Raw genomic sequence first — 22,506 nt, 5'->3', positions numbered from 1 at the left:
ATTTATTGAGATTTATCATGGCATGACATTTGCATTACTTTTAATATTAGCACAGGTATTCATTGTATCATCATCTTTCTGTTTCTCTGTTTATAGCTGTGTTCTAGGGAATTGAAGAATTCCCTGTGCACTCTTAATAGAAACACATAAAGGATTCAACAGGGTTTTTTTCCTTTTAAAGCTCTGTGGCCGTGGATTTGATGTTGTTGTTTAGTCTGTGAAGAATAAAATAAATAATAAAGGATGTTGGGGATGATGCCTCTTCGAGCTCCATTTATCAGGGCAGTGTCAGAACAAAAAGCACTGGCTGCTGTGTCTTCAGAGTGCAGTGTGATCACCCTGATGGTCACACCAGACATTGTTGGTCATTCTGTGGTCACCAGAATCTGCAGGGAGAAAAAAAAAGTATACTTTACACCCACTAAGATGTAGGTATAGAGGACAGCAAAGATTGAGACAAGCAGAAAAAGAAAAAGCTTCATTGATGAGCAAGTGAAGAATTTTCTCTGTTTTATATTTTTTCTCTGTTTTATATTTTTTTTAACCAAAGATAAAAATAAACTCCCCATAGGTGGAATCTACTGGAACATAAAGCTGGGTTGTGTTTTCATTATAAAGCAACGTCCCCTGGGAAGATGGAAGAATAAGCAGTCAATAAAAATTGTAAAAACAGTTTTTTACATCTTTCACATAAGTTTTTTATGTCCTGACCACCAAAGTAACCTTCCTCTCCACATTTTTCCCCCAAGCTGTAGAAGCAACATGTCATAGAAAAAGACCTGGAAACCATATGTTGAATGTATTGGATAGGAGCGTGGTAAGGGAAACCTTTGAATTTTTATACTGAATGCTCTGGAGGAATGAATATAATGATAAAAGTCCAGTCAAGGAACACAGGACACGTGGTATTAACTCACACCTACAAACACTATTTCACCTTACTTCATGTCATTAATTTTCGAATCTTTAAGCAGAAAGTTTCTGCTAAGATATGGTATGGTGAGCACCAAAGGAAAAATTTTCTTGGCATTGCCACTTGGTAGTTTTTGCATGCCCTAAATCATGAAGGCTTATGTCCAGATGTGTATTGATTTTTATCTACTGTGAATATTGATGCTTTTATTATTTACCTAAGTGGGTAATCTTCTTCCAAAGCTATTAAAGTCTAGCCTTCAGTGTCAATTTGTGGCAGAGAGTTCCACAAAAAAACCAAGATCTTAAATGAAATGTGTTTCCTTTGTTGATTGTAAATAAATTACCTTTCGAATCCCATCCTATCTCTTCTGCTGGCTTATCAAAACAACAATTAGTAGTGTTGGATTTACCTGCTGTAAACAGTTGTTGTCTCGTCTATCTCTAGCTTGTTCACCATTACTTATCTCTTGTCTGAGTTAACTTTTTCAATCTCTCTTCATACAGAAGTCTCTTCATCTCTCTAATCATTTCCACTGCACGTCTCTGGACCCTGTTATTTCTCCTGCTGTATGTCTATTTTAAGATGTGTTGACTTGGCCTGAGCAGTGTAATCAAGACAAGGCTGAACAACTGAGTCATATCATGACATTAGACAACTTTGCATATTATTTTCAACCTCTCTCCTAATGTCTTGTCTTTTGACTTTTTAAAATTTCGTTTCATTTTGTTTCACTGGTCAAGTGCTTTCCCCAGGTGTCGTTTTGAACCTGATAGGTGGAATTCATGAGAAATGGAAGGCTCCTGAAAGATATTTGCTGTCACTCAGGAACTACAATGTATTTTTATCCCTATGTCTTAAATGTTTAATTGGAGTTCATTTAATGTACTGCTTGGCATTTTCCTCTTATATTTTGCGTGAAATGCAGTGATATATCCTGGGAACATGGACACATCAGTTAACATCTGGACCCTTGTCCCACTCTGCTCCGGCAGATCCCTAGTTCTGATTCTGGACTTGGAGCTTACACAAAGTGCCCCAAGAGCTGAACTCTGATGCTAGTTTTGTAACAGACTCTCATTGTAATCTTGTAAAAGGTACTTAGCCTCACTGTGCCTCTGTGAAGGATTTACCTTGGGTAATTTGCTTCATTGAAACATATTTCACTAATGGTTGTGAAGATAAATAATATTTCATAACACATGCAAAGCATAGTCACAAGCATAAGCATCATGAGGCATTGCATGGTATTGAAGGACTTAGATGAACCAGTACATTTATTTATTCTGCTGTAAAACTATGCTCTCAAAACATACTTCCTCTGACTAGATTGAGATCTCTACCTAGGTAGAGATAAGGAACACATTTGCCTTTCATTAGTTTGGACATTTGAATGGTAGTGGAAAATCCTGCTTTTGCCTTTTTGAATTTTATACATTAAAATCAAAATGGTGGGTGGCAACCTGTTAATGAAGGACAGCACACCTTGTGAAATTAAATTCAATTATTTGAAAATAGCACAGCTCACAACTACTTAATGTATAATGCCTTCAACCTTAGTACTTCTGATTGGCAGTGTTGCCTGATCTTTTAACCCTGCCATGCTGACAGCTTTGGGTTTCCTTCTCAATAAAATGTTGATTTTTTTTTCCAGTTTACTGGTAACGCTGATCCAAATAACTTTTAAATTGGTCAGAATAAAACTTGCTTTCCAATATCATTTGGCTCTGTGGCTTCTTATCTCGTTAATCATTGTATGGCTTAGAATTATGCTGTCTAATTGGCAAGACTATCGAGTTGCCATCTACTGAAGCTGCCTGTTGCACAAGAAGCCACAAGCCACGTTGTCAGTGATATTTTAATGCCAGGTCGTTTGTCACGTCTGGGATTTTTTGATTTTTGTGGTGGACAGTCTAGTATCTCTTCAGACAAATCATACTATGTGGGTCAATTAAATAACTTCACCAAAGCAAAAAAGTAGGGGTCTGATCTCAGAGAAAAGTGCTTTCATATTTTCCAGCTAAGGCTTTTTTCAGCCAGGCTTTTCATGGCCTTAATTTCTTGTATAGCCGTGTGGAAGCCGTTGGACCAAACTCTGCGACATATATCAGACTTCCATGGTTTCAAACTTCACAGCCTCTTCAGGAAAGAAACATTTTGGTGGTTTTTTTCTGTATTAAAATGAATTTATCAAAAATCTGTCTCAGTATTTGTAAGAAGAATTAAAAGCAGTGCAGGGGGAAGGTAGAAAGTAGCACGTGTGTGTGTCTGTTCTGTGCATGTATGTGTCTGTTTCTGTGACTAAAATGTGAGGGTTTATCTGGCTTTCAGGCAAGTTCTTCTCTAGAAAAAAAAGGGGCAGCGACTTGTCTCCTTTTAGCACTTCCTTCTAGTTCAGACAGAGGGTACAGTTCTTCAGGTTGATGCATGCAGTGCAACCAGTTCTGGAGCACAAAAATTAAAAAAATAGTTCTTGTTTGCTCTCATCCATAAGGGGTTTTTTTCACACCAAAATAATTTTAACACCTTAAAAATACACCTTTCTAATTCAGAGTACACAGAGGTGAATTCCTGCCAAACATGCTGTGCCTGTTGGCTGTTCTGAAGGCAGACTTGTTGAACTAAATCAAACCTTGTGCTGTCCCATAGAATGCATTGTTCTTCAGCCTTTATCTCTTTTATCTTCATTTTCACCTCCCTTTGAACTCTCTGGTGTCTAAAGGCAGCTGAGCTGGGCTGTCAGCTAAATTAGAGCTACTGACAGCTGGATGCATTCTCTACTCCAGCCTGAATACCTTCCTTTTCCTACTGTCTCCAAACACCAATCTGTTCCCATTACCTTGTTATTTTGGTGTTGCCTTTAGTTTTGATTGCACTGGTGGCTTTGCTGCTTGATGGGCAGCAAAGTGGGAACACCTGAAAGTTGCCTTCAGTCAACAGATGAGTTATTTTAGTGTTAGTCTTTCCTTTTGCTTCAGGATCTGGATATCTTTTTCTATAAGGAGCAGATTCTTAGAAAGGTCTGGAGGTTTTATGCCTGATTTTCATTTATCTGCTTTGGAAAACTTTGCCTTTTAGAAGCAGACTTATTTTCTTTGGTGTGGATTACTAATTGCTTCCTTTTTCTCAGTGAAATGAGTAAACTGCATTAAAATAAATTCTAAAATCAGTCTATGAGACTGAAAGACATTTTCATACTAAAATTACAAACAAATGAGAGAAATTTCATGTTGTGTGAAGGGCAACTGGATGAATAGTTGGTTTTTCACTTGTCCCCAAATTCTGCTGTTTTAGTTCTTTAAAAACAGCGTGTACTAGTTCATAACTCTTATCCCTAGAGGGAATTTTTAAGTGCATCTAGCTAGGTAGGCTCTTGTCTGATGCTGCATGCATTAGTTTCCATCTAGAGTGGAATTCTAAGGGACTTCAAGAGACTGAGGTTATTTTCCGTGGTTAGTTACGGTGTATACAGTAACTGTATGTAGATAGATTGTTGGGAATCACTCTGACTTAGTTACGTAAACATAGTTTGAGATATATGATAAATATATCTTGCAGGGGAAATATGGGCTAGAAAGGAATTAATTAGTTTATCCATTTCATAACTCACCATCCAGTTTTGGATTGCAAAATGTGAAAAGCAAATATTATTAGTGGAATAATTCAGTGCAAAGAAGGTTCCCATAAGTATCCTTACCAGAATACAAAATTGCTGGCTCCTTTAAGTGTGTAGAAAAACCCATTATTGTTGTATTATTGATTGATATTTGATGTATCAAACTAATATAAAATATGGCAATGCTGTGGAACAAATGCAGAGTTGGAACATGAATGCTAGAGTTAAGAATAATTCTTTGGACTGTATCTACTTGTTTCTTAAGTGAGGTTTAGTTATAAAAAGCACTTTCAAAATAGACAAATGATAGCTACTGGTATCTGCAGAGAGAGATATACAAGTCAGCTGTGGCTCTTCTTACACTGTTGACTTGTCCAAAGAGTGTTCTTGAAATGGTGTGGTGCCTTTATGCTACAGAGTTTGAAATATCTCGTGTGGATTGTATATCTAATGGAGGCCAACATTTTCAGGCTTGGACAGCCAAGAGTGAGGAAGTGGAAGCATGACTGTACCAGTGACCTTATTCTTAACTCTGTTATAATGAAGCTTTCTTAATTCTGTTCATTATGAGTGTTGAACAGCCAGCAATTTCACTCAAATTTGTTGGTATTGATCTTGTAGAATCAGATCATTCTTTGATAGATGGTGAAGTATAATTGAAGAGTTAGCTTTATGCAAGTGGTAAAACGTCTGCAATTTACAGGACTTTATAAAATTTATGGAAATTATGACAATGAAGTTTTAACTGTTGTAACTCACTTTTCAGTTGTATGAAACAGTATCTAAAAGCATCTAAAGGTAAAACATATTCTTACATGGTATAATAAAAACATTTTGGTCATTGGCTTTTCTAAACAGGTCTTATTTTTGATTTAATTTCCAAGGAGATAGCAAAGAAATGTGTTTCCCTTCTTTTAATTAGATCAAATCCATTTTATGAACCAAAACCAAGCCCTGCTTTAATTAAAGTTGCTCTGCTGCAAGAACCAGAAAAGAAGATGAAAAGAAAGGCTCCTGAACCCCCAAACCTCTTGCCAAAGACAGAGATGGGCATGGGTGACAACGTGTCAGCTATTCCTGCATCAAGGGAGCTTTCCTCCTCTCCTAAGGTAAGCTTTGCATTCCAAAATTTCTTTTTTCTTAACAGTGCCTTTCTGTGTATTGTAAACATCCTATTTATTTCTGCAGGCCATCTTAAAAGCTTTGCTTGCACTTAATAAGGTGTTGGCTCGTCTCTATTCACTTGGTTCATGGGGAGGGAGCAGCAGTAGGAGCTTGTATTTTTTCTTTAAGGATTTAATGACAACAGTAACAGCAACTGCAGTTTCAAAGAAAAGAGCCTTCTAGTAACCAGTGTTACAGGCCAGCTGGATATGCCATCGAGAAGGAAGAAAATCACATTGAACAGTGCTTTGTCCTGATCTATTTTAATGCTGCTAAGCCTTGCCCCTGTTGAAGAGTCTGTCTCCACATTTCTGTCATAAATCTGGGTTTTAAGAGCTTAGTACTGGATACTGTTTATTTGTATTGGGATTTATATGTGTCCAATTCCATAGCTATGTTGAAGTAATTTAAAAAAAAAAAAAAAGACAGTCTACTTTAATTCAGATTAACTGTTTATTACAAATGCTTCGACTAAGAATACTTAGATATGCACATCCATCTCTGTTTGTCAAGGGAAAATCTGAGTTAATTTCAGTTGAAGAGGGCAATGTGAGGCATGGATATTTTATTACTACAACAGCTAACTTCTATCAGTGTGGATTTCAACTCCAGTGTTTCAGCAGTTTGCACCACTTGTGCTTTTTTTTTTAAACAAAATAAACGTTTAATAGTGTAAGTTAATGGACCTTCCTTAGAAATGAATGTCACATATGCTGCCTGCTTGTTTTAAAGGTAGGAAGATGAGGACAGAAGGCTTTCTTCACAGCATATCTTGCCCAGTGTATGCATATTATCATCTGATTTGCCTTGTATTGGAGCCACTCTTGTTTAATTTAAGAATTGAGTGAAACTACTTGTCATATATATAATTTCACTGTGTAATTACTCAGCCAGATTGTGCACATGTCCTTGTCCACTCAGGCTCTGATCTTGTTGTCGTTTTACCACTCACTCAGGCTAAAGATTATGAGACCAGAAATCTAATCTGTGTCTGCTCATTGCAAAACAAAACAGTAGGGAAGACTACAACTATACTTCACAAGTTATTCTTAATATGCAAAACCACAACCAGGGATATATGAAATCAAAGCATAGCAGTTTTATAATGCTCTGAAATGGGATTCAGTCCTGTTTGCTGAATGAAAAATATGGCACATTGTTTGATTTCTGGTGGAGACTGGCCCTTGTGTCAAAGCAAAATGGCCAAAGAAAAGGTTTCTGGTACTACCAGGCTGTGCAAAGGCATCTGTGGAGATTTTCATCAGGTTGCTTGATGGAAGTTGTGCTCAAATTGCTCATTGAGAGGTGTTTTTTACAGATCTACATCCAAGGAAATATGTCTGTCTGCTTCATTCATGTCTTTTTTGTGCTGAAATAACACGTTACTGCTGAGTTTGGTTGTTGTAGTTTTTGTAGGGCTGTGAGGGAAGGTGGAGCTCTATGCTGACATTATCTTTTATAGGAAAGCTTTAATTTTTTTTTTTCAACAGGATTTTGGAGGATATGAGACATTAGGGAGGTCTCCCAAGCAGGTGCAGTGTCCTGGTTTACTGTATTGCCACTACAGTGGAAAATTTTGCTGACTGGGTATGTTAAAATATTGCACAGTCACTTGCAATGCAGAAAGCTTTTTGTAAGCACAGTCTTTTTTCTGTGCTTTAATTGTTTTGCCCTAAGATCAGAAGCACTTTACTTGGAATGCTTTTTGAAATTTGGAAAAGTACTGGCATTTAAAAGAAAAGAAAATAAAACAGTTTTCTCACACTACAATATAAAATAGTGCCCAAATAGGACTTGGACTGTTGACACATATAACTTGTTTATTACTCAATAATAGAAACAATGTTTAGCAACTCAAAGGTATAGGCATTAAACAAACATGAACTTAGCACATGCCCTTATGTAGGGGGAATAGTCCTATAGAAGTAAACTTAGGGAAAGGAAGGTTAAATAACATGTTATTCAGTGTTTTGTCCAAGTTTGCTGGGCACAGAAAGCCTCTGGTACAACTCTGACTAGAAAGTAAATTGTTTCAGCAGGTTCAGTTCCCTGTCTTGGCTGTTGTCATAGGAAATGTCTGTGGAGCAGAAGTGCTAAGCTTTTGACTATACAAACACAGCACTAATATTAGAACTTCAGAGTTGAAGAAAAAATATTCCAAAAGTTCCTCTGCAAATCTTTGACAGAGTATTTGGAGCTCATGTTTCTTTCACATGCTGGTGGCGTTCCTTACATTTGCTGAAGGCAAGAAGTACAAATGCTGTCATTAACATCTATATACCAGCAAGTTCATTAAATGATGAGCAGTCTGTAGTAGCAAAGCCTTTCCAAGTCTCTTTAATGTCTTCCCCTTGAGCAGACTCTTTTGATCACTTGGATGTCCCTGTGTCACCTGTACTGGTGAGGAAGGGTCAGTTATCTGTATAGATAAGGCAAGGTGTTAACTCTCCATGAAGGTCCAGCCAGCTCTCCAGCCCATAGTATTAGCTCAGTATACACGAGTTTAGAGGAAGTTTTGCCTCCAAATTTTATTATCTACTTGCACTTCCTAAAGGGATATCTTTATTCTCTCTTGTCTTCCTTCCATACCTCCTCCAAATAATCTGAGTCATCAGAGAGGTCTTTAAAATGCAAACTCTGAAATCTGGGATTATCCCACAGTTAATCATCTCGAATGACTTGAGAACTGCGGTATATTTTTATGGCTGACTGTATTTGGGTGAGTCTGACAAACTGCAAAGCTGTAATTAAGCTCTTCAGTCATCAAACTGCTACAGTGCTGTCAAGCCCATGTGAAGCCTTGGGCTTGTTGCTGTCATGCATGTGTTAGTGGCCTTTACCTGGTTTGGATAACCAGGTTTTGCCTCTCACAGAGGTGATAGAGATTTTAAATTTCTTCCACTTGTTGACTTTGTGGAAAAAAAATTGAACAAATTTCAGGCTCAAAATGTGGCATCAGACCAGTAAACAGCATGCATATCAGTCATGCATATCAGTGCTTGTCATTGCTTTAGCTGATTACAAAATATGCATATGAACTTCAGCTGGGTGAAATCTCAGCCAGTCTCAGTATCTCTTTTCTTCCTGCATTATGTTGAGTTTATTCAAAATAAGATCAGTTCTGGAGCTGTCAGCTATGTGTCAGGGTAGAGAAGCAAAAGCCATGTGTCTCTGCACAATCAAGGATTTTATTGCATTTGTGAAAATGAGGAGGCAGGAATGCTACCGAATATGTGTGGGAGGTGAAAAATTATTTACTAGGGAACAGGAGGAAACAGATAATCACCCTCAACCATAGAGTTATTTTTAAATGTGAAAAGAAAATAGTTCCTGCGCTAGATTGACATTACTCATTCACTCTTTGGAAGGATAGCATATGCCCTTCCCTTTCAGGAAACAATTCTGAGAAGGGCTTTTCCTGTTATTTGGTATGTTCAGTTTTTTACCAAAGCTCATGTTGATGGCTCATGAATCTATCAGGTTTCTGTAGTGACTGTTATCCTACTGAATGTCAACAGGCATGTTGTGTTTGGTGAATCCAGCTTGGTCTCACATCCTTTCTCCTGTCTTCAAGGTCTGGAAACCTGTGTTCATTAAAGACATGCTTTACAGAGTAACTGCTGCAGGCTGAGTAGCTGCCAGCCTGGGACTTGGGAGCTCACAGAGCTCCTCTACTCACTACTGCCTACTGGGCTACCCAGTATCTCTCAGTAAATGAAACTCCTGCACTCCAGTCCTGGGGATAGATGTTTCTCTGGCAATACATGTGAACAGCCATGGAGTTGATATCAGACCACAGGATGCTTTTTGAACTTTACCTTGAATGGATTTTTAATTATGCCTTGCAACTCATGAAAGTATATAGCACCAGGGCAGGATGATAAATCAGCTTAAGACTATCATTAATGTATACACCATTCTTGCCTTTATGAAGTCATGGTATTGCTGGTAATCATGAAAATATAGGAATTGGTTTTGGCGCTTGTAGACAAGAACTTGTGATGACTTTTTAAGTTGATGGAAAAGGAGAATACACATTCACTTAATAGTCCAAAGCCAATAGTAGTAACATCTCTGTTTTGTCATCATCATTGTTTAAGCTCTCTCTGTCTCTGATTTTAAAACTAATTGTTTTGCATGCCCAGTGATAGTCTGCTCTTTCATGCCAGACAAGCTAGCTGATTTAAGCTCTAATGAAACATTTATAGGAAATGTAATAAGAAACACGGAATCCTTTTTCTGCATGACATGTAATAACCCATCTCCATCCAGTATCCTTTGTAATCCGTTGTGTATCTGCAACGTTTCTGTTCAGGCTGTTCAGAAAGATTTATGCCTGATAGACAGTTTGTCCTTCAAACAGCAAATGAGGTACAAATTACTTTATGAAAGAAGAGAAGTTCTCAGACACTTCTCAAGGGAATGAGAAAAAACATGTAATTTTTAATTTTTTTTTCTCTTTCTTATTTATTCTAACTCAGAATAAATGCTTAGCGATAAAGTGCGAAACACTCAGATAGGTTTAGTGGAAAGGGTAACGTTCCATATAGCACTAGGCACTGCTCTCCAAGATTTCAGGGATCTCATAGGCTCCATTTACTCCTTTTCTCCACTTTTATTTACCTCAGCATTATCAACCTCATGTGACCAAACAGTAGGAAGACTTCATCTTAAAACACAGGTGCAGTAATGCAATTAAGTGGAGAAACGACATTAAACTCCAAATGGGAGATGGAGATCACTCACTCTCTTGGTATCAGAAGTACCTCCAGTTGTTCATTCACATAAGGGTTTCCTGGCTCTGTGGAACATCTTTAGTGATTTTGCTCCTTCTCAGCTTCACATTCACTGCAAAAGGAGTTGTGCAGCTCATTTGCATGAGATCATTGTCACTCCCTATGCAGACAAATAGTTCATCAAGCCCAAGGAAGACTTGGGAGGTACTGGATAGAATTGCAAGATATCTACTCTTATAAACTTGTGCAGAAAAGACACTCTGAGAAAATCTGCCTTTGCATGCAGCCCAAAAACATTTTTTCTTTTAACGGGAAGAAACACAAGCTGCACACTTAATATGAACAGAGCGACAGTGGGATAATCATATGGAAGCACAGACAAGTCATTCAGCTTGCAGCTTTTCAAGTGTTAAAGAATAAAAGAGGCTCCATTTTTTAATACAATTTCTTATTACTGTTTGCATGAGTTTTAAATGGTGTTTGTTAACTTGACTGTGTTACCTTCATATTATTCCCATGATTGGTGCCAACAGGAGTCCATTTTTAGATACAGAGACTACAGATGAAACCAAGCCCTTCCTTATTCTATGTGTGGCTTTCTGCCCTTCTGAATGAAGTATCTTGTGCCCATTTTCTGGTAACAAGCCAGTCAAACTGCTTACAAAAAGATTTAGATGCTGCTCTATAGTTACATTTTCTCTGAGACATGCTTCCTTCAGAATTTTAGGTCTAAAACCAGGTAAGTTAATAGTTTGCCTATGTGTTCCTATAGCAGGAGTTATGCCCAGGTCTGGAGGCAGAGCTGAGCTGCTCCCAACCTCAGCACCCTACTTCTTGTCTTATCCTATTTCCAAGCACCTGCTGGAGTGGAAACACATCATCACATACAGGTCTCTCTGCAAAGCTCATGACTCATGTATATGTTGTTCCACAGGGAACAAATCCAGGTTGTGTGCTGAGCCAAGGGTCAGTGAAAGGCACTGCTTTCTGGGACAATTGAGCAACTGAATGCTGTCCAGGAGCAGTGAATGTTAACCTCTTGAACCAGATTTTGGTGGTGGTTTGGTTGTTGGGTTTTTTTCCAAGTTCACAGCTTGATCCAGCCAGCTATTGTCTTGACTGTAATGCCATGCAGCTGAAAAGAGTGCTGATTTGTGTCACATGATTTGTGATGTGCTGATTTGTGTCATAAAAAAAGCAGTTCTCTGTAAGGGCAGGTCTTAGGTGACTCAGACTGAGGACTCAAAAGCATTAACTTCCAGTAATTTGGAGTTAGGCTTTTTTTGTGGACATCAGTTTTTCTTCAAAAGTATATATATGCAATTATACAAAGTGAGCTAGTTAAAAATGTATTTGTAACCATAATTTTTGAACACTTGATTTGGCAACTTTCAGTTCTGCTATTTAGGTGTTTGACTCTTTCTTCTTTAGATGCCTATTAATAGTGGGAATGCAGATAACAGGCCTCCAGAGTTGTCCTAGTAAAATATTTTTCATTGCAAATTAATATATATAATATGCAGGTTGATAAATGCTTGGCTGCTTCTGCCATTTTCGTAACTGCTCTTTAAGGTATTTCTGCATTATTGGTGCAATGTAGCTCCTACTGAAATGGATGGAAACATTGTCAGTGCCTGCAGCAGTGCTGGATTGCACCAGTTAGCCCTTCTGCAGAATGTCTGTGCAAATAAATTTTGGTAACTTCACCAGTGTTGTGACATTCCAAGCCTCAATTTTCATATTTTTATATTTAACTTACATTTACAAATTACAGTACTCTGGTCGTCATAAAATATTACTTTACTTATTGTGGAGAAAGTATGCTCTTTAGATATGTATTGGCAGTAGTTTCATATGTTTTATTTCCACTTGGAAGTTTAAGATTGTGCACTATTCTGTGAAAAAAAAAAAATCCATCTCTGGCAGAGAGTAGAAAAGCCACCAGACATATTGTATGACACAGTGTTGCAATGTTCCATTAAAATGCCAGCACTGTTGCTTGTGGGTAAACTAACAAAAAATACTTATTTTATGTTTTATTCAAAACCAACACCAATACAATAATTTCTTAAATTTTTCCCATGTAAATATATGTGATGATTTATATAATCATTCATTTCCTTGAATGATGTGTTCCAACAGTCAACAAATGCAAGAATGGTCAAATAAGACTCATATCCTGATTCGGGAACTATTTAAAGGCTGATGAGATCAGGAAAGAGAAGAAGAAGGCCTTTGGATGGTGGAAACACCCACACTGCCTTTTCTGGGCTCTAACTTCCCACAATAGAAGGTGAATTAAATGCTTGAAGAGCATGCTTCTCAGAGGAGAGAGATGGGGGGAGTGACGGTGGGGTATCTCCGGAGGTGAGCTGAGCTCCACACTGCCTTTGAGACAAGTCTCTCATTGCACCCATTTCTGCAGGACTGGGAGGGGACTGCTCTTCTCACGGAAGTGCCAAAGGCATTTGCCTGAAATCTGTCCTTAAAATATCCCTAAAGTGGATAAATGCAAAGAAGAAGTGAGGAGCTGCCAGGAACATTGAGGTTCCTGGAGTGCTGTGGTTCCTAAATGTCAAGGCTTTCATAGCACTCTTTGGTTTCTCTCACAGAGGACGAGGGGATGAGGCACAGGCACACAGACTGGTCAGGTGGAGTCCTGGCCTTCCGAAACATCTGAATAACAACTGCATTAGGTGAGCTCCCAGTGAGATCTAGGGGAGCTTCTGGAAGATGTAATCTGAAAATCCTTATCCCTGATGAGGGCCTTTTATTTTATTTCCTATAAGTTATTTACCTTCGTTTCTCCAGCAGAAAGGAGCTGAGAGGAGGCAGGCAAATGGCACAGGGCTGTGAACTCCTGATGTAGGTGCTGGAGGGCCACCTTCCTGCCATTCCTGTAACGTTTTCAAAGGACCTGGGGGCTTCGATTTTCATGCTGGGCTTCACAGATTGTTAGTCCTGTTCAGTTCAAGCTTTGCTCTTTAAGAGGTAGAAGAAAGAAGGAACACTTCTCGTAAGACCTTTTTTAAACTACCATCAGAACAAAAATCCTCAAAATCTTCACAACAAAAACCTGATAAAAATCTATCCTTTTTCTGTACAGTTTTTAAACCTTATTATCAGGTCCCTTAACAATAGCCAGACAAGCAGGTTACTGGACAGCTTTTTTTAATTGAAAATTTGATTCTTTCCAGTATTCCCTTGCACCTAACAAGTGGCACAATTTGTAGAAGTTGATGTTATTGTAGCATTTTTAGCTATTACCTCAAGCTTTATGTTGGGGCTGGTTTAGATAAAGTCCTGAGTACTGTCTCCACCACCCTTGGCCCTTGGTGCAGTGCTCCAGTGAAGGAACACACTAACAATAGCCTGGTTTTCTGCTTGCCTGAGGGGTGGGTTTGGTTCATCGTGGTTGGCAGGCACCTCAAATTGGAAATAAGTGTGCATGAATAAATTTTCCTTTGCTTCTGTCATGATGAGTTATGCACATATTACAAAAATAATTATCTTCCCTTCATAAATCAGTCTGATAGTTAACTTTTGTTTGCTCACTAATTCACTCTTCCTGCTAAATGTTCTTTGGTTTGGATCAGATACTTAAGCATAGGAATAAATCACAGGTCTAAGACAGAATGCTTTTTGTTGCTGGGAAAGAAGAATAAGTCTAAAACCAAAATAAATGGCATTTGTAAGCAAATCTACAGTGCAATGATGGCCCTAAAATGAGGTGCTAGTATTAGCTATTCTGCTCTGCTTTGTAAAAGTATTTTTTTAGGTAAAATTTTGTCTGATTTATTTTAAAATAGCGATCACCATTACTTTTAGACAGGCAGGTCAAGTAAATAAATTTATGAAGTGAGATATACTGAGAGGAAAAATCCAGGAGAAAAACGGAAGCCAAGGATGCCAGGAGCTAAGCCCTGGGGCATGTGAAACAGTCAGGTATTCTATGTGTATGTTGTAGTCATGCTCGCTGGCAAATACAAGCCGAGCGCAAATCTTTTTTTTTAAGGAGAGAAAACCAAGCCAGTTAGGAGGAAAACGTTGTATTCCTGAGTTGCTGGAAGAAATATGTTGCCAATTCATATTGCAACACAGCTCTGATGACAAGAAGCTGCATAATAAACCAAGTACTTGTGCGATAGTGCCGGCACACTAGCTGCGTGTTCTACAACAGCATTTTTAACCATGTTCAACAGTGTGCTTGCTATCGCTCCTCCATTTGTTGAATTCAGGATGACCTTTGCATGAATAAAGTCAAATAGGATTAAGGCAGGAATTTTCAACAATGGGAAAGAGCAACAGATGTAGCCGACTTTGAACGTGGGAGGATTGTTGATGCACGGTTGCCTAAAGGGAGTGTCTGTGGTGACAAAAAAAGGGGGAGAGGGGAAAAAAACCCAACAATTTCCTAAAATATTAACCGCATAAAAGAAAAGAAAATAAATAGAAAACAGTCCAAAGGAACTGAGTGATCCTGGTTTTTGTTGGCATCGAGCTGAAGGCATGATTTTTTGATTCACTGCCTCCTTTTAAATCTATTTCTTTCTATTCTTTCAGCAGAACTCTGTTCTCTGAAACTGTTGCTATATATGAGCTGTCTGAGGGGTTTGTGGCGGGTATCGTGTTTTTAGGTTCATGGTTTCTCCTGAGTTAAGGAAAAAAAATGGAATATACAGGGGGAAAAGTTGTTTTGCTGCAGAATTAGTAGTTTGAATACGAAATCCAGTTCCTGCTGGTATTTTTTTATTTGATTTATCCTGTGGAGAAGCATATAGATGGATCTCAAATACAGTGCAAGCACTCTATATAGAGACTGTTACAGAAAAGGGGGGGGGGGAAGGTTAGAAATGTAGTTAAAGCAATAACTCTTTCTGATATATCTTAAGTAGTTTTATATTTTTTGTGCCCATTAGATATACTGAATTTGTTTTTATCTCAATAAAAAGAGGACATACATATGTATTTTACTTAGTAGATTTAAAGTATTTGGTTACCTTTCAAAAATACAATAAATTCCTTGAAACTTACTTAGTTTCATTATTGACAAGAGCTGTTTTGCAGTTTAGTAGATAGTCGTGTTAACCCCTAAGTGATACTTCATAGTTTGTAGTAATGAATAATGCACAAAATTTAAATATCATTCATAAGTGTAATTCAGACAAATCAGCTTTGAAAAGCATTCATGGGAAAAGCTTTTAAAGTGTGAATGAAATCATGTGCTCTAGCTCAATGAAAGGGCTTTAAAGGAGCTAGCTAGAAACTAAAGTAATTAAGAAAATCATGTTGTAAATGCTATGAAAAATATTGGTGAGCTTAATGTATTACAGTTCAACTGTAATATTTAAGAGCTTGATTAAACATCCACTGATTAAATGCTTACACTACACTTTAAAGAGAGCTATGCTGTTGAGAGGGCAGTCTCTCACAGTAGAAAAATCATTTGGATTCAGAGGATGTAGCATGGTAAAACATCTTCTAATACATCTTATCCTACTTCTTCCCATACTCCTTTAGAGCAGAGCTTGCTGTGGGTTACCACTAGCTGATGACATCCCAAAGTGTACTCAGTGGTTGTAACATGTCTCCCACCCCCCAAACAAGGAGTATTTCAACAGATATAGAAGAAAAAAAAGAAACAAACAAGCCCAAAACAGAACAAAAAAAATACCCCCAAACCCTCTATTGTTACCTGGGATCAGATATCCTGAAGGACACAGCTATTGAATATCCGAAGAACAGAGCTCTCTGCGTGCTGGAGGCTTCATTACTAATTTTTGTTGCCTTAGTAAAGAGGCTGTTATATTTTATTTTTGCACTAGGGACAACTTCATATGCATGCCTGGCATCTGTAGCACCAAGAGCACGTATCTGTTATGTGCATGGAGTAGATTAATGCCCACTGTGGCTGGAGAAAGTCGCCTTCATTTCCTCGTGGGCTCAGTGTTGGAACCAACATTAATCTCACAAACGTGTACATAACTGCTCACGTTGTTTGTGAATGCACAACTGTGTGAAAGGCTGTTACAGTCACACAGCAAAAGCATAGAAATATATTTTGAAAGAGCAGTTGGATGCAGGTGTCTAAGACACCTGGATTTTTGTTGATGTTCATGAGACTTAATGGAGTCCACTGAAGGCAACGAGAAGATGAGGTCCTTGATCCTGAATTAAGTTCCTGAGAAGTGACACCTTTTCATCCAGGGTTCCAGGAGTATGAACTGGGGCGGGTTAGGGCAGTTTCTAGCTCCTTAGTTGGCTTTTGTGTGTTTGAAGGGTGATCCACAAGGAAGAGTACAGTCTCCTTTTCTTTGGTAGCTCTGTTCTCCCTCACTTCATCAACACCTTGAGACAAAGAACTGTAATCCTAAAGCCTTGCAAGGGTCATGTTTCTTGGCTTGCTTCAATGCAAATAGATCTTTAGAATCCAACTCAGACAATCATGCTTTAAAAGTATCCTAAAATGTTATACCATTGGAAATAATTATAAATAAAAATGGTGCTCTATTTTTATATTCTTTATTTTTTTCCAATTAGCTGCCTTGTATTTTTTGCGTCTGGAGCATAGTGAATGTAATTTTTACTTATAAAACAGATAGTTCAGAATTTGTTTCTGTTATTTCAAGTAAGCTTGGGGGATTTTTTAATGTAGTGTGTATTTTCTTTCTGTGTGTGTATATAGGTATATATAAACTTACATTTTAATATATTTGTTACTGTGATGATTATGGTTATTTGTTATATGTTATTTGTGTGCCTTTGTATATAACAAATATGCTTTTCTTTCTGCATGCAGGCTTTCTACAAAGTGAATTCAGACAGTAATTTGATACAGATGGCTTAACAGATCATAATTAAAGTGTTTTGTCCTAGAATCTGCTTCATAACTCAACCATATTCCCTAACACCATGACCCCTTTTCATAATGTTGCTAAAGTGCTTTCAAGAACTCTGCAGAAAGCTTTGTTTTTTATCACTTTAAAGCAATACTGAAGAATTGATGCTTTTCTGAAGTGCCCTTATGGCACTCTGTGCTATTGGTAAGTAGTCTATCATGATTGTCATTGACAGCAATGACTCAGGAACATAATGTGACTCAGTCTTTTGTTTTGAGACATGGGTGTGTAGACCAGAACCCAATCAATAGGCTTAAGTACAGCAAACCAAATATTGATTCAATGCTCAAATTCTTATAACTGTAACCACAACCCTTCCATTGTACTTAAAATGTTATTAGAATATTAACATTATTATAATTTTAAAAAAAAAGGAAGATGAAAAATTGCCTTTGAGGGGTTTCCAGGGAAGGAGTTTTCTCTGCAAATGCATTTAACTGTTTTTACATTCTGTATAGCATCAAGATTAGGCTTTTGCAAAAAATAGGTTTGGGGGTTTGCCTACTAGAATTAGGTTTTCTTTTAGGACAGTATCTTTCTTTCTGTTTACATACCGTTGTTTTCAGATATAGAACTAGAATATAGCATAGATATGACTAATAGGGAATAACTAGAAGAAAATTCCAATGAGAGCCTCCAAATTTTCGAAATGTTCTTCCATTTCTGGTCTCCTTGGACATAGAAATAGTTGCTTTAAAATCACAATCTGTCTTTTTTTTGCAAGTATTTAAAGAGTTGTAGAACCCATACAACACATGGCACATTAGGTGGTTTGACTCAGAGCACTTTCATCTCTGGAAGAGTATTTCCCTTATTTTTTGGAGGAAGCCAATAGTGTGACTTGTCCTCAAACAAATGAAATTTACTGCTCCATATTTTGGGTCTTGTGCATTTTTATTTTTTTTTTTGCACATATAAGCTGTAACTGGCCCTTCATCACCCTCAGTCTCTGTTTCTATGACAGTTGCTCTGCCTATATTTGATGCCCAAAAAGCAAGATTATGTTGTGGCCCTACTTTCTGACCAGGTTTTAGCAATTTGACATCCTTAAACTCCTGAACATTGTCCTTTCCGCTCTCCCTGCATGACTGATGGACTTTGTGTGGAGCCCCAACCAGATGATCTGAGCACTGCTGGAAATGCATATCTGCCTGGAACTATTTGAGAAATAGATTCACATTTTTAAAAATATATATTTAAAATGGGGTATTTTCATATTTACTGAGTAAAAAGGGACTAAGAGACAAGTCAAATCCTACTATGGTCTTGTTTTTGCTTTTGTCCTTTTCAGCTTAAAAGGATCCTTTTAAAAACTGGTTGTTGAGTTTGGGTGTGAGTTGTAGGTTTAGATTGCATAAGAATTGACCTCTTTTGATAGTGAAGTTTGCTACAAATATATTGCTTGTGTCTGATTTAGGACACAAAATACCTCTGTAGTGTTCCATAATTCATGGACAGAGATAGCATCCCCTAAGGCTGCTGTGGAGCATCTTAGTCAGACTTCTGCTCTGAAGAGTTTTCCAAACTGTGTGTGTCTGCGAGCTGCAGAAGAGGTTTTGGGAGACCAATCAGACCAATCTTGTTTACCTAAACTCCTCTTTTGAGAGTCCAGTGCCCTCCCCTTTCCGCTTCCTGCCACCCCCCCCCAAACTTGCTAAAGGGATTGTTAAGTAGCAGCATTTAACTCTACCACAGTTTTATAAATGGAAGATAATAAAAAGAATTGCTAAATGCCTTTTCAGTATTTACATGTGATAAAAAAAAACCTTATGTGAATGCAACTCCCTGAATATTTATCAACTCATCATTGTCCCACTAGTGCTTCTATTCGAGTACTCTCTAAGTTTTATTTTAACTGTGGGCAGAACTGCTCTTTGAACTCCCGTTCTGTGCTGCTTCAAAGGTAAGAGAGGTCTTAGTCAAATGATATCACTGTACTTGTTTCCCAGCCATGTCTTGGGTCATGCTTCTGCTGCCTAGAATCTGAAAAGCCCATGTTATTAAGATGATGGGTCCTAACCTTTAAATAATTTTCAGAAGCTCGTGTAACTTGGAACTAACACTAAGTATTAGAATCAACTTTATAGATTCCACTGGAAGCTTATTTAGAGCAGTTGGCTTTTATAAATTTATCAAAGTTTTGAAATTGCAGCTATTTTGCTGTGTTACCAGAGCTCTCCCTTACATTAACGTTCTCTTCCCTTTATGTTTCCCATTTCAAAGATTGTCATAATCATTTAATCTCTCGTTATGCAATTAGATATGTTGCTACACATTTATTAGCAAACTTACTGTCAGACTAGTAGTAATGCTCTAATTTACACTTCCCAAAGCATGGAAGTTCCTGTGTAGGAATGAAGGCTCCCTTCTTTTCCCTCCTCCACCTATCCTGAGGTGCTTGTGCAGTGAAAAGTATTGCAGGAGACTGAGATGTGTGAGTGATAAGTGCTCTACATTTGTAACACCTGGACATGATCAGACACGTTAAAGATGATGTATGAGGCTTGAGTGTGAGTTTTCTCCATTTGTGCTGGCTGAAATTTGCCCCCCTGTAGCTCATTGGGGTTCTCTGATAAATCTGATCTCATCCCCCAACCTAAGGGAGAGCAATCAATACCTTCCCCCACAGCTCCTTCTAAGAGCACTGGTACTACTGGTTGGAAGACTGAAGTCCTCTGGTGCAGTTCTTCTATCCAGGAGTTTCCTAGTTCTGTCTGCAGATGAGTGTTTGGAATCAGGAGCAGCTCACACCAGAAACACGTTAATCATTGCATCATCTGGGGACCAGTCGAGAACTTTTCAGGAGTGCTTAATTTTATTTAACACGCCATGTAAATTAAGTCCAAAAGACACTTAAAGTGTAACACTTTCTTCCATTTGTGGAAGCTCAAAGCCATAACACCACTTAAGGATTTTAATCCGTTGGACAGTAATGTCTTTGGGATCCAGCGATGTCATCTGTCTGTCACTGTGAGTTAGGGACAACTAATGAATCGGTTAATGGTTGGAATAGTGTTGAAAGACCAGGGAGTCTCTGATACTGCCTTAGGAATGCAAACCCCAAACAATCAGAAACACCTATAGAGTTGTCTGTTCAGGAAAACCCCTCAAGCTGTCATCTGGACACGATGCTCATGAGTATTGTGCACACTGCATGTATAATAGTGCATGCTAAAATCCCTTTCCATGTTTCCATTCCTCCTCTCCCTCAGCAGCTTGGAATACTTCTCATATCTGCAAAATTTGTTCCTTGAATTCAAAATCAGCATTTTGTCTCAAAGCTTTTAATATTGCAATACTTATAATGTAATATTTTTCTAAAAACTGTTTCTATTTTATTTATCTGACAATTTTTTTTTTTTAATTTAGGGAACTTAAACCAGGAAAAAAATGCTGCTAAACAAAAAAAAAAAAAAATACTGCTGTAGTTCCAAATATTAAGCTAATTTTTAAAATGTTGACCTAAATAATACATTCAATTAATTTAAAAAAAACCTATCTTTGCAGACCATGTACTAATATTTAATTTGAAATTTTATTGAGTAGATCCTGGGGATCATTTAGGAGTTTTACATGTGTTAAAAAAATGAAACCCAGAAGACCTGACTGCTGTGCATTGCTGTAACACCCCTGGAACGTGGCTAACGCCCAATTACTGCATGCTTAGACTTGGATGGGAATTACAATTGAGCTGTAAAATATTTTGACAGTTTCCAACTGTTGTGTGGTTATTAGCCAGGCATCATAAGAGAATGAAATACAGTGATTTGATTAGGTTTATATCACAATCTGCTTAAACAAGGACTTTCAACATAAACATGTAGTGTAAAGTGTTAATCAGAGGCAGTATTTAATTATTAGCAGCTTTTCTTGAGTTCTGCAGGAGAGAATTCCTCTCTCCCAAAGATTTTGATTTCTTAAATGAGACTTGCCATACCTTTGTGCTTCAGCTTTTCATTTACAAGCTTTTACTTGTTGAGTGCTAAAAGCATAACCACACCAAATTTAATTTGTCGCATGAAAATTGTGTGTGTATTTTTCAAGAGGATAGATTTGCCAGTGTTGACGCTAGAAAAGCTTGTGTTAATTACATATTATAAAACAAAAAGGATATTTTCATTTAATATGTATTTCTTCTTTTAGCTGAACAAGTCCTAGCAATTAGCAAATTTGGATAGCGTAAGAATTCCTGGAAAAATATATGTTAAGCCAAGTGGCACTTGAATTGCTGTTACTTTTACATGTATTTTTATTTTGAAATGAAACTAATAAAGCAAAAATATTTAAACTGCATGCAAATTAAGCTCCAGATTGTGCCAGTCTTCTTATGTTTATTAAGCTATTGAATCCTTGAGTTGGGGCTGTTATTCCGTAGGGTCTATTCACAGAATAAGGTACTATTCACAGAGGTAAAGATAACAATCTGCCTTCACACTGCTTAAATAATGCTCATTCTGTTGGGCAACTAAAACAAGAATATTCAAGCCTGCCATCCCTTAATTTTTCATTTGCTTTTATTTAGTAATGCTTTTTTGTTTTCTTTGTTGTTTATGAATGGTGCTTGTGAGTGAAATGTTCTTTTTCTGGTAGAGAAGACTTTTTGAAGCGTTATCTTTTTTTTTTCTTTAAAAGAAAAACCCTCTAAGGTAATTTTTGTTTCCCAGTTCACTCTGCTTGTGACATCTCTGCTGTGACAGAGCTGAATCCAGCTGATTTGGTTACAAGTGTTTGCTTACATCTTACAGCTTGCCTAAATACCTGATTTCACCCAACTGCAATTGGGTGGGGGTTTTTCTGACTGTTGTCCTGGGTTTGAACTTGAACTGTTACCTTGCAGATGAAAAAAATCTTTCCAATGTATCCTAGATTTTAAAGTGGCTTGGTGACTTTCTGTGGAGATATGGTCAATGAGAGAGAGCCTTCCTCTCTCTAATAGTGCTCCTGAGGAGCAGCTGGAGTGGTGGGGTTATAATTCTTCAATAGCCAGTCTCCTAAACAACTGAAAGAGAAAAGACACACTCTGTGCAGTTATTCATTTGGAGAGTGGTTAGTGGTTACTGAACTTTCTATGTGTTCAAATAGCTTTGTGCCAGGGAAAAAAAAACCAAAAATATACTGTTCTTTTCAAGGAGATCTTATTAACCTAGGGCGAATTATTGCATGAGTTGCTTATGAAAC

The 22,506-nt window shown here is 37.7% G+C and overlaps 1 protein-coding gene across 11 annotated transcripts in view; it reads left to right on the top strand.

The window, feature by feature from the left end:
• Window positions 1–22,506, top strand: part of EHBP1 (EH domain binding protein 1) — a 215,805-nt gene that overhangs the window by 109,922 nt on the left and 83,377 nt on the right. For all 11 annotated transcript variants that reach the window (XM_029964393.1, XM_029964388.1, XM_029964387.1 and 8 more), the window contains one exon: window positions 5,452–5,638. In XM_029964393.1, coding sequence (XP_029820253.1) covers window positions 5,452–5,638 — 187 coding nt within the window. The remainder of the gene's footprint in view (window positions 1–5,451; window positions 5,639–22,506) is intronic.

Source organism: Manacus vitellinus, unplaced genomic scaffold (assembly GCF_001715985.3).
Source record: "Manacus vitellinus isolate BGI_N305 unplaced genomic scaffold, ASM171598v3 scaffold_70_pilon, whole genome shotgun sequence".
Taxonomy (NCBI): Eukaryota; Metazoa; Chordata; class Aves; order Passeriformes; family Pipridae; genus Manacus; species Manacus vitellinus.
Note: the sequence above shows the minus strand (reverse complement) of the source record. Positions and strands in the feature narration are given on the sequence as shown.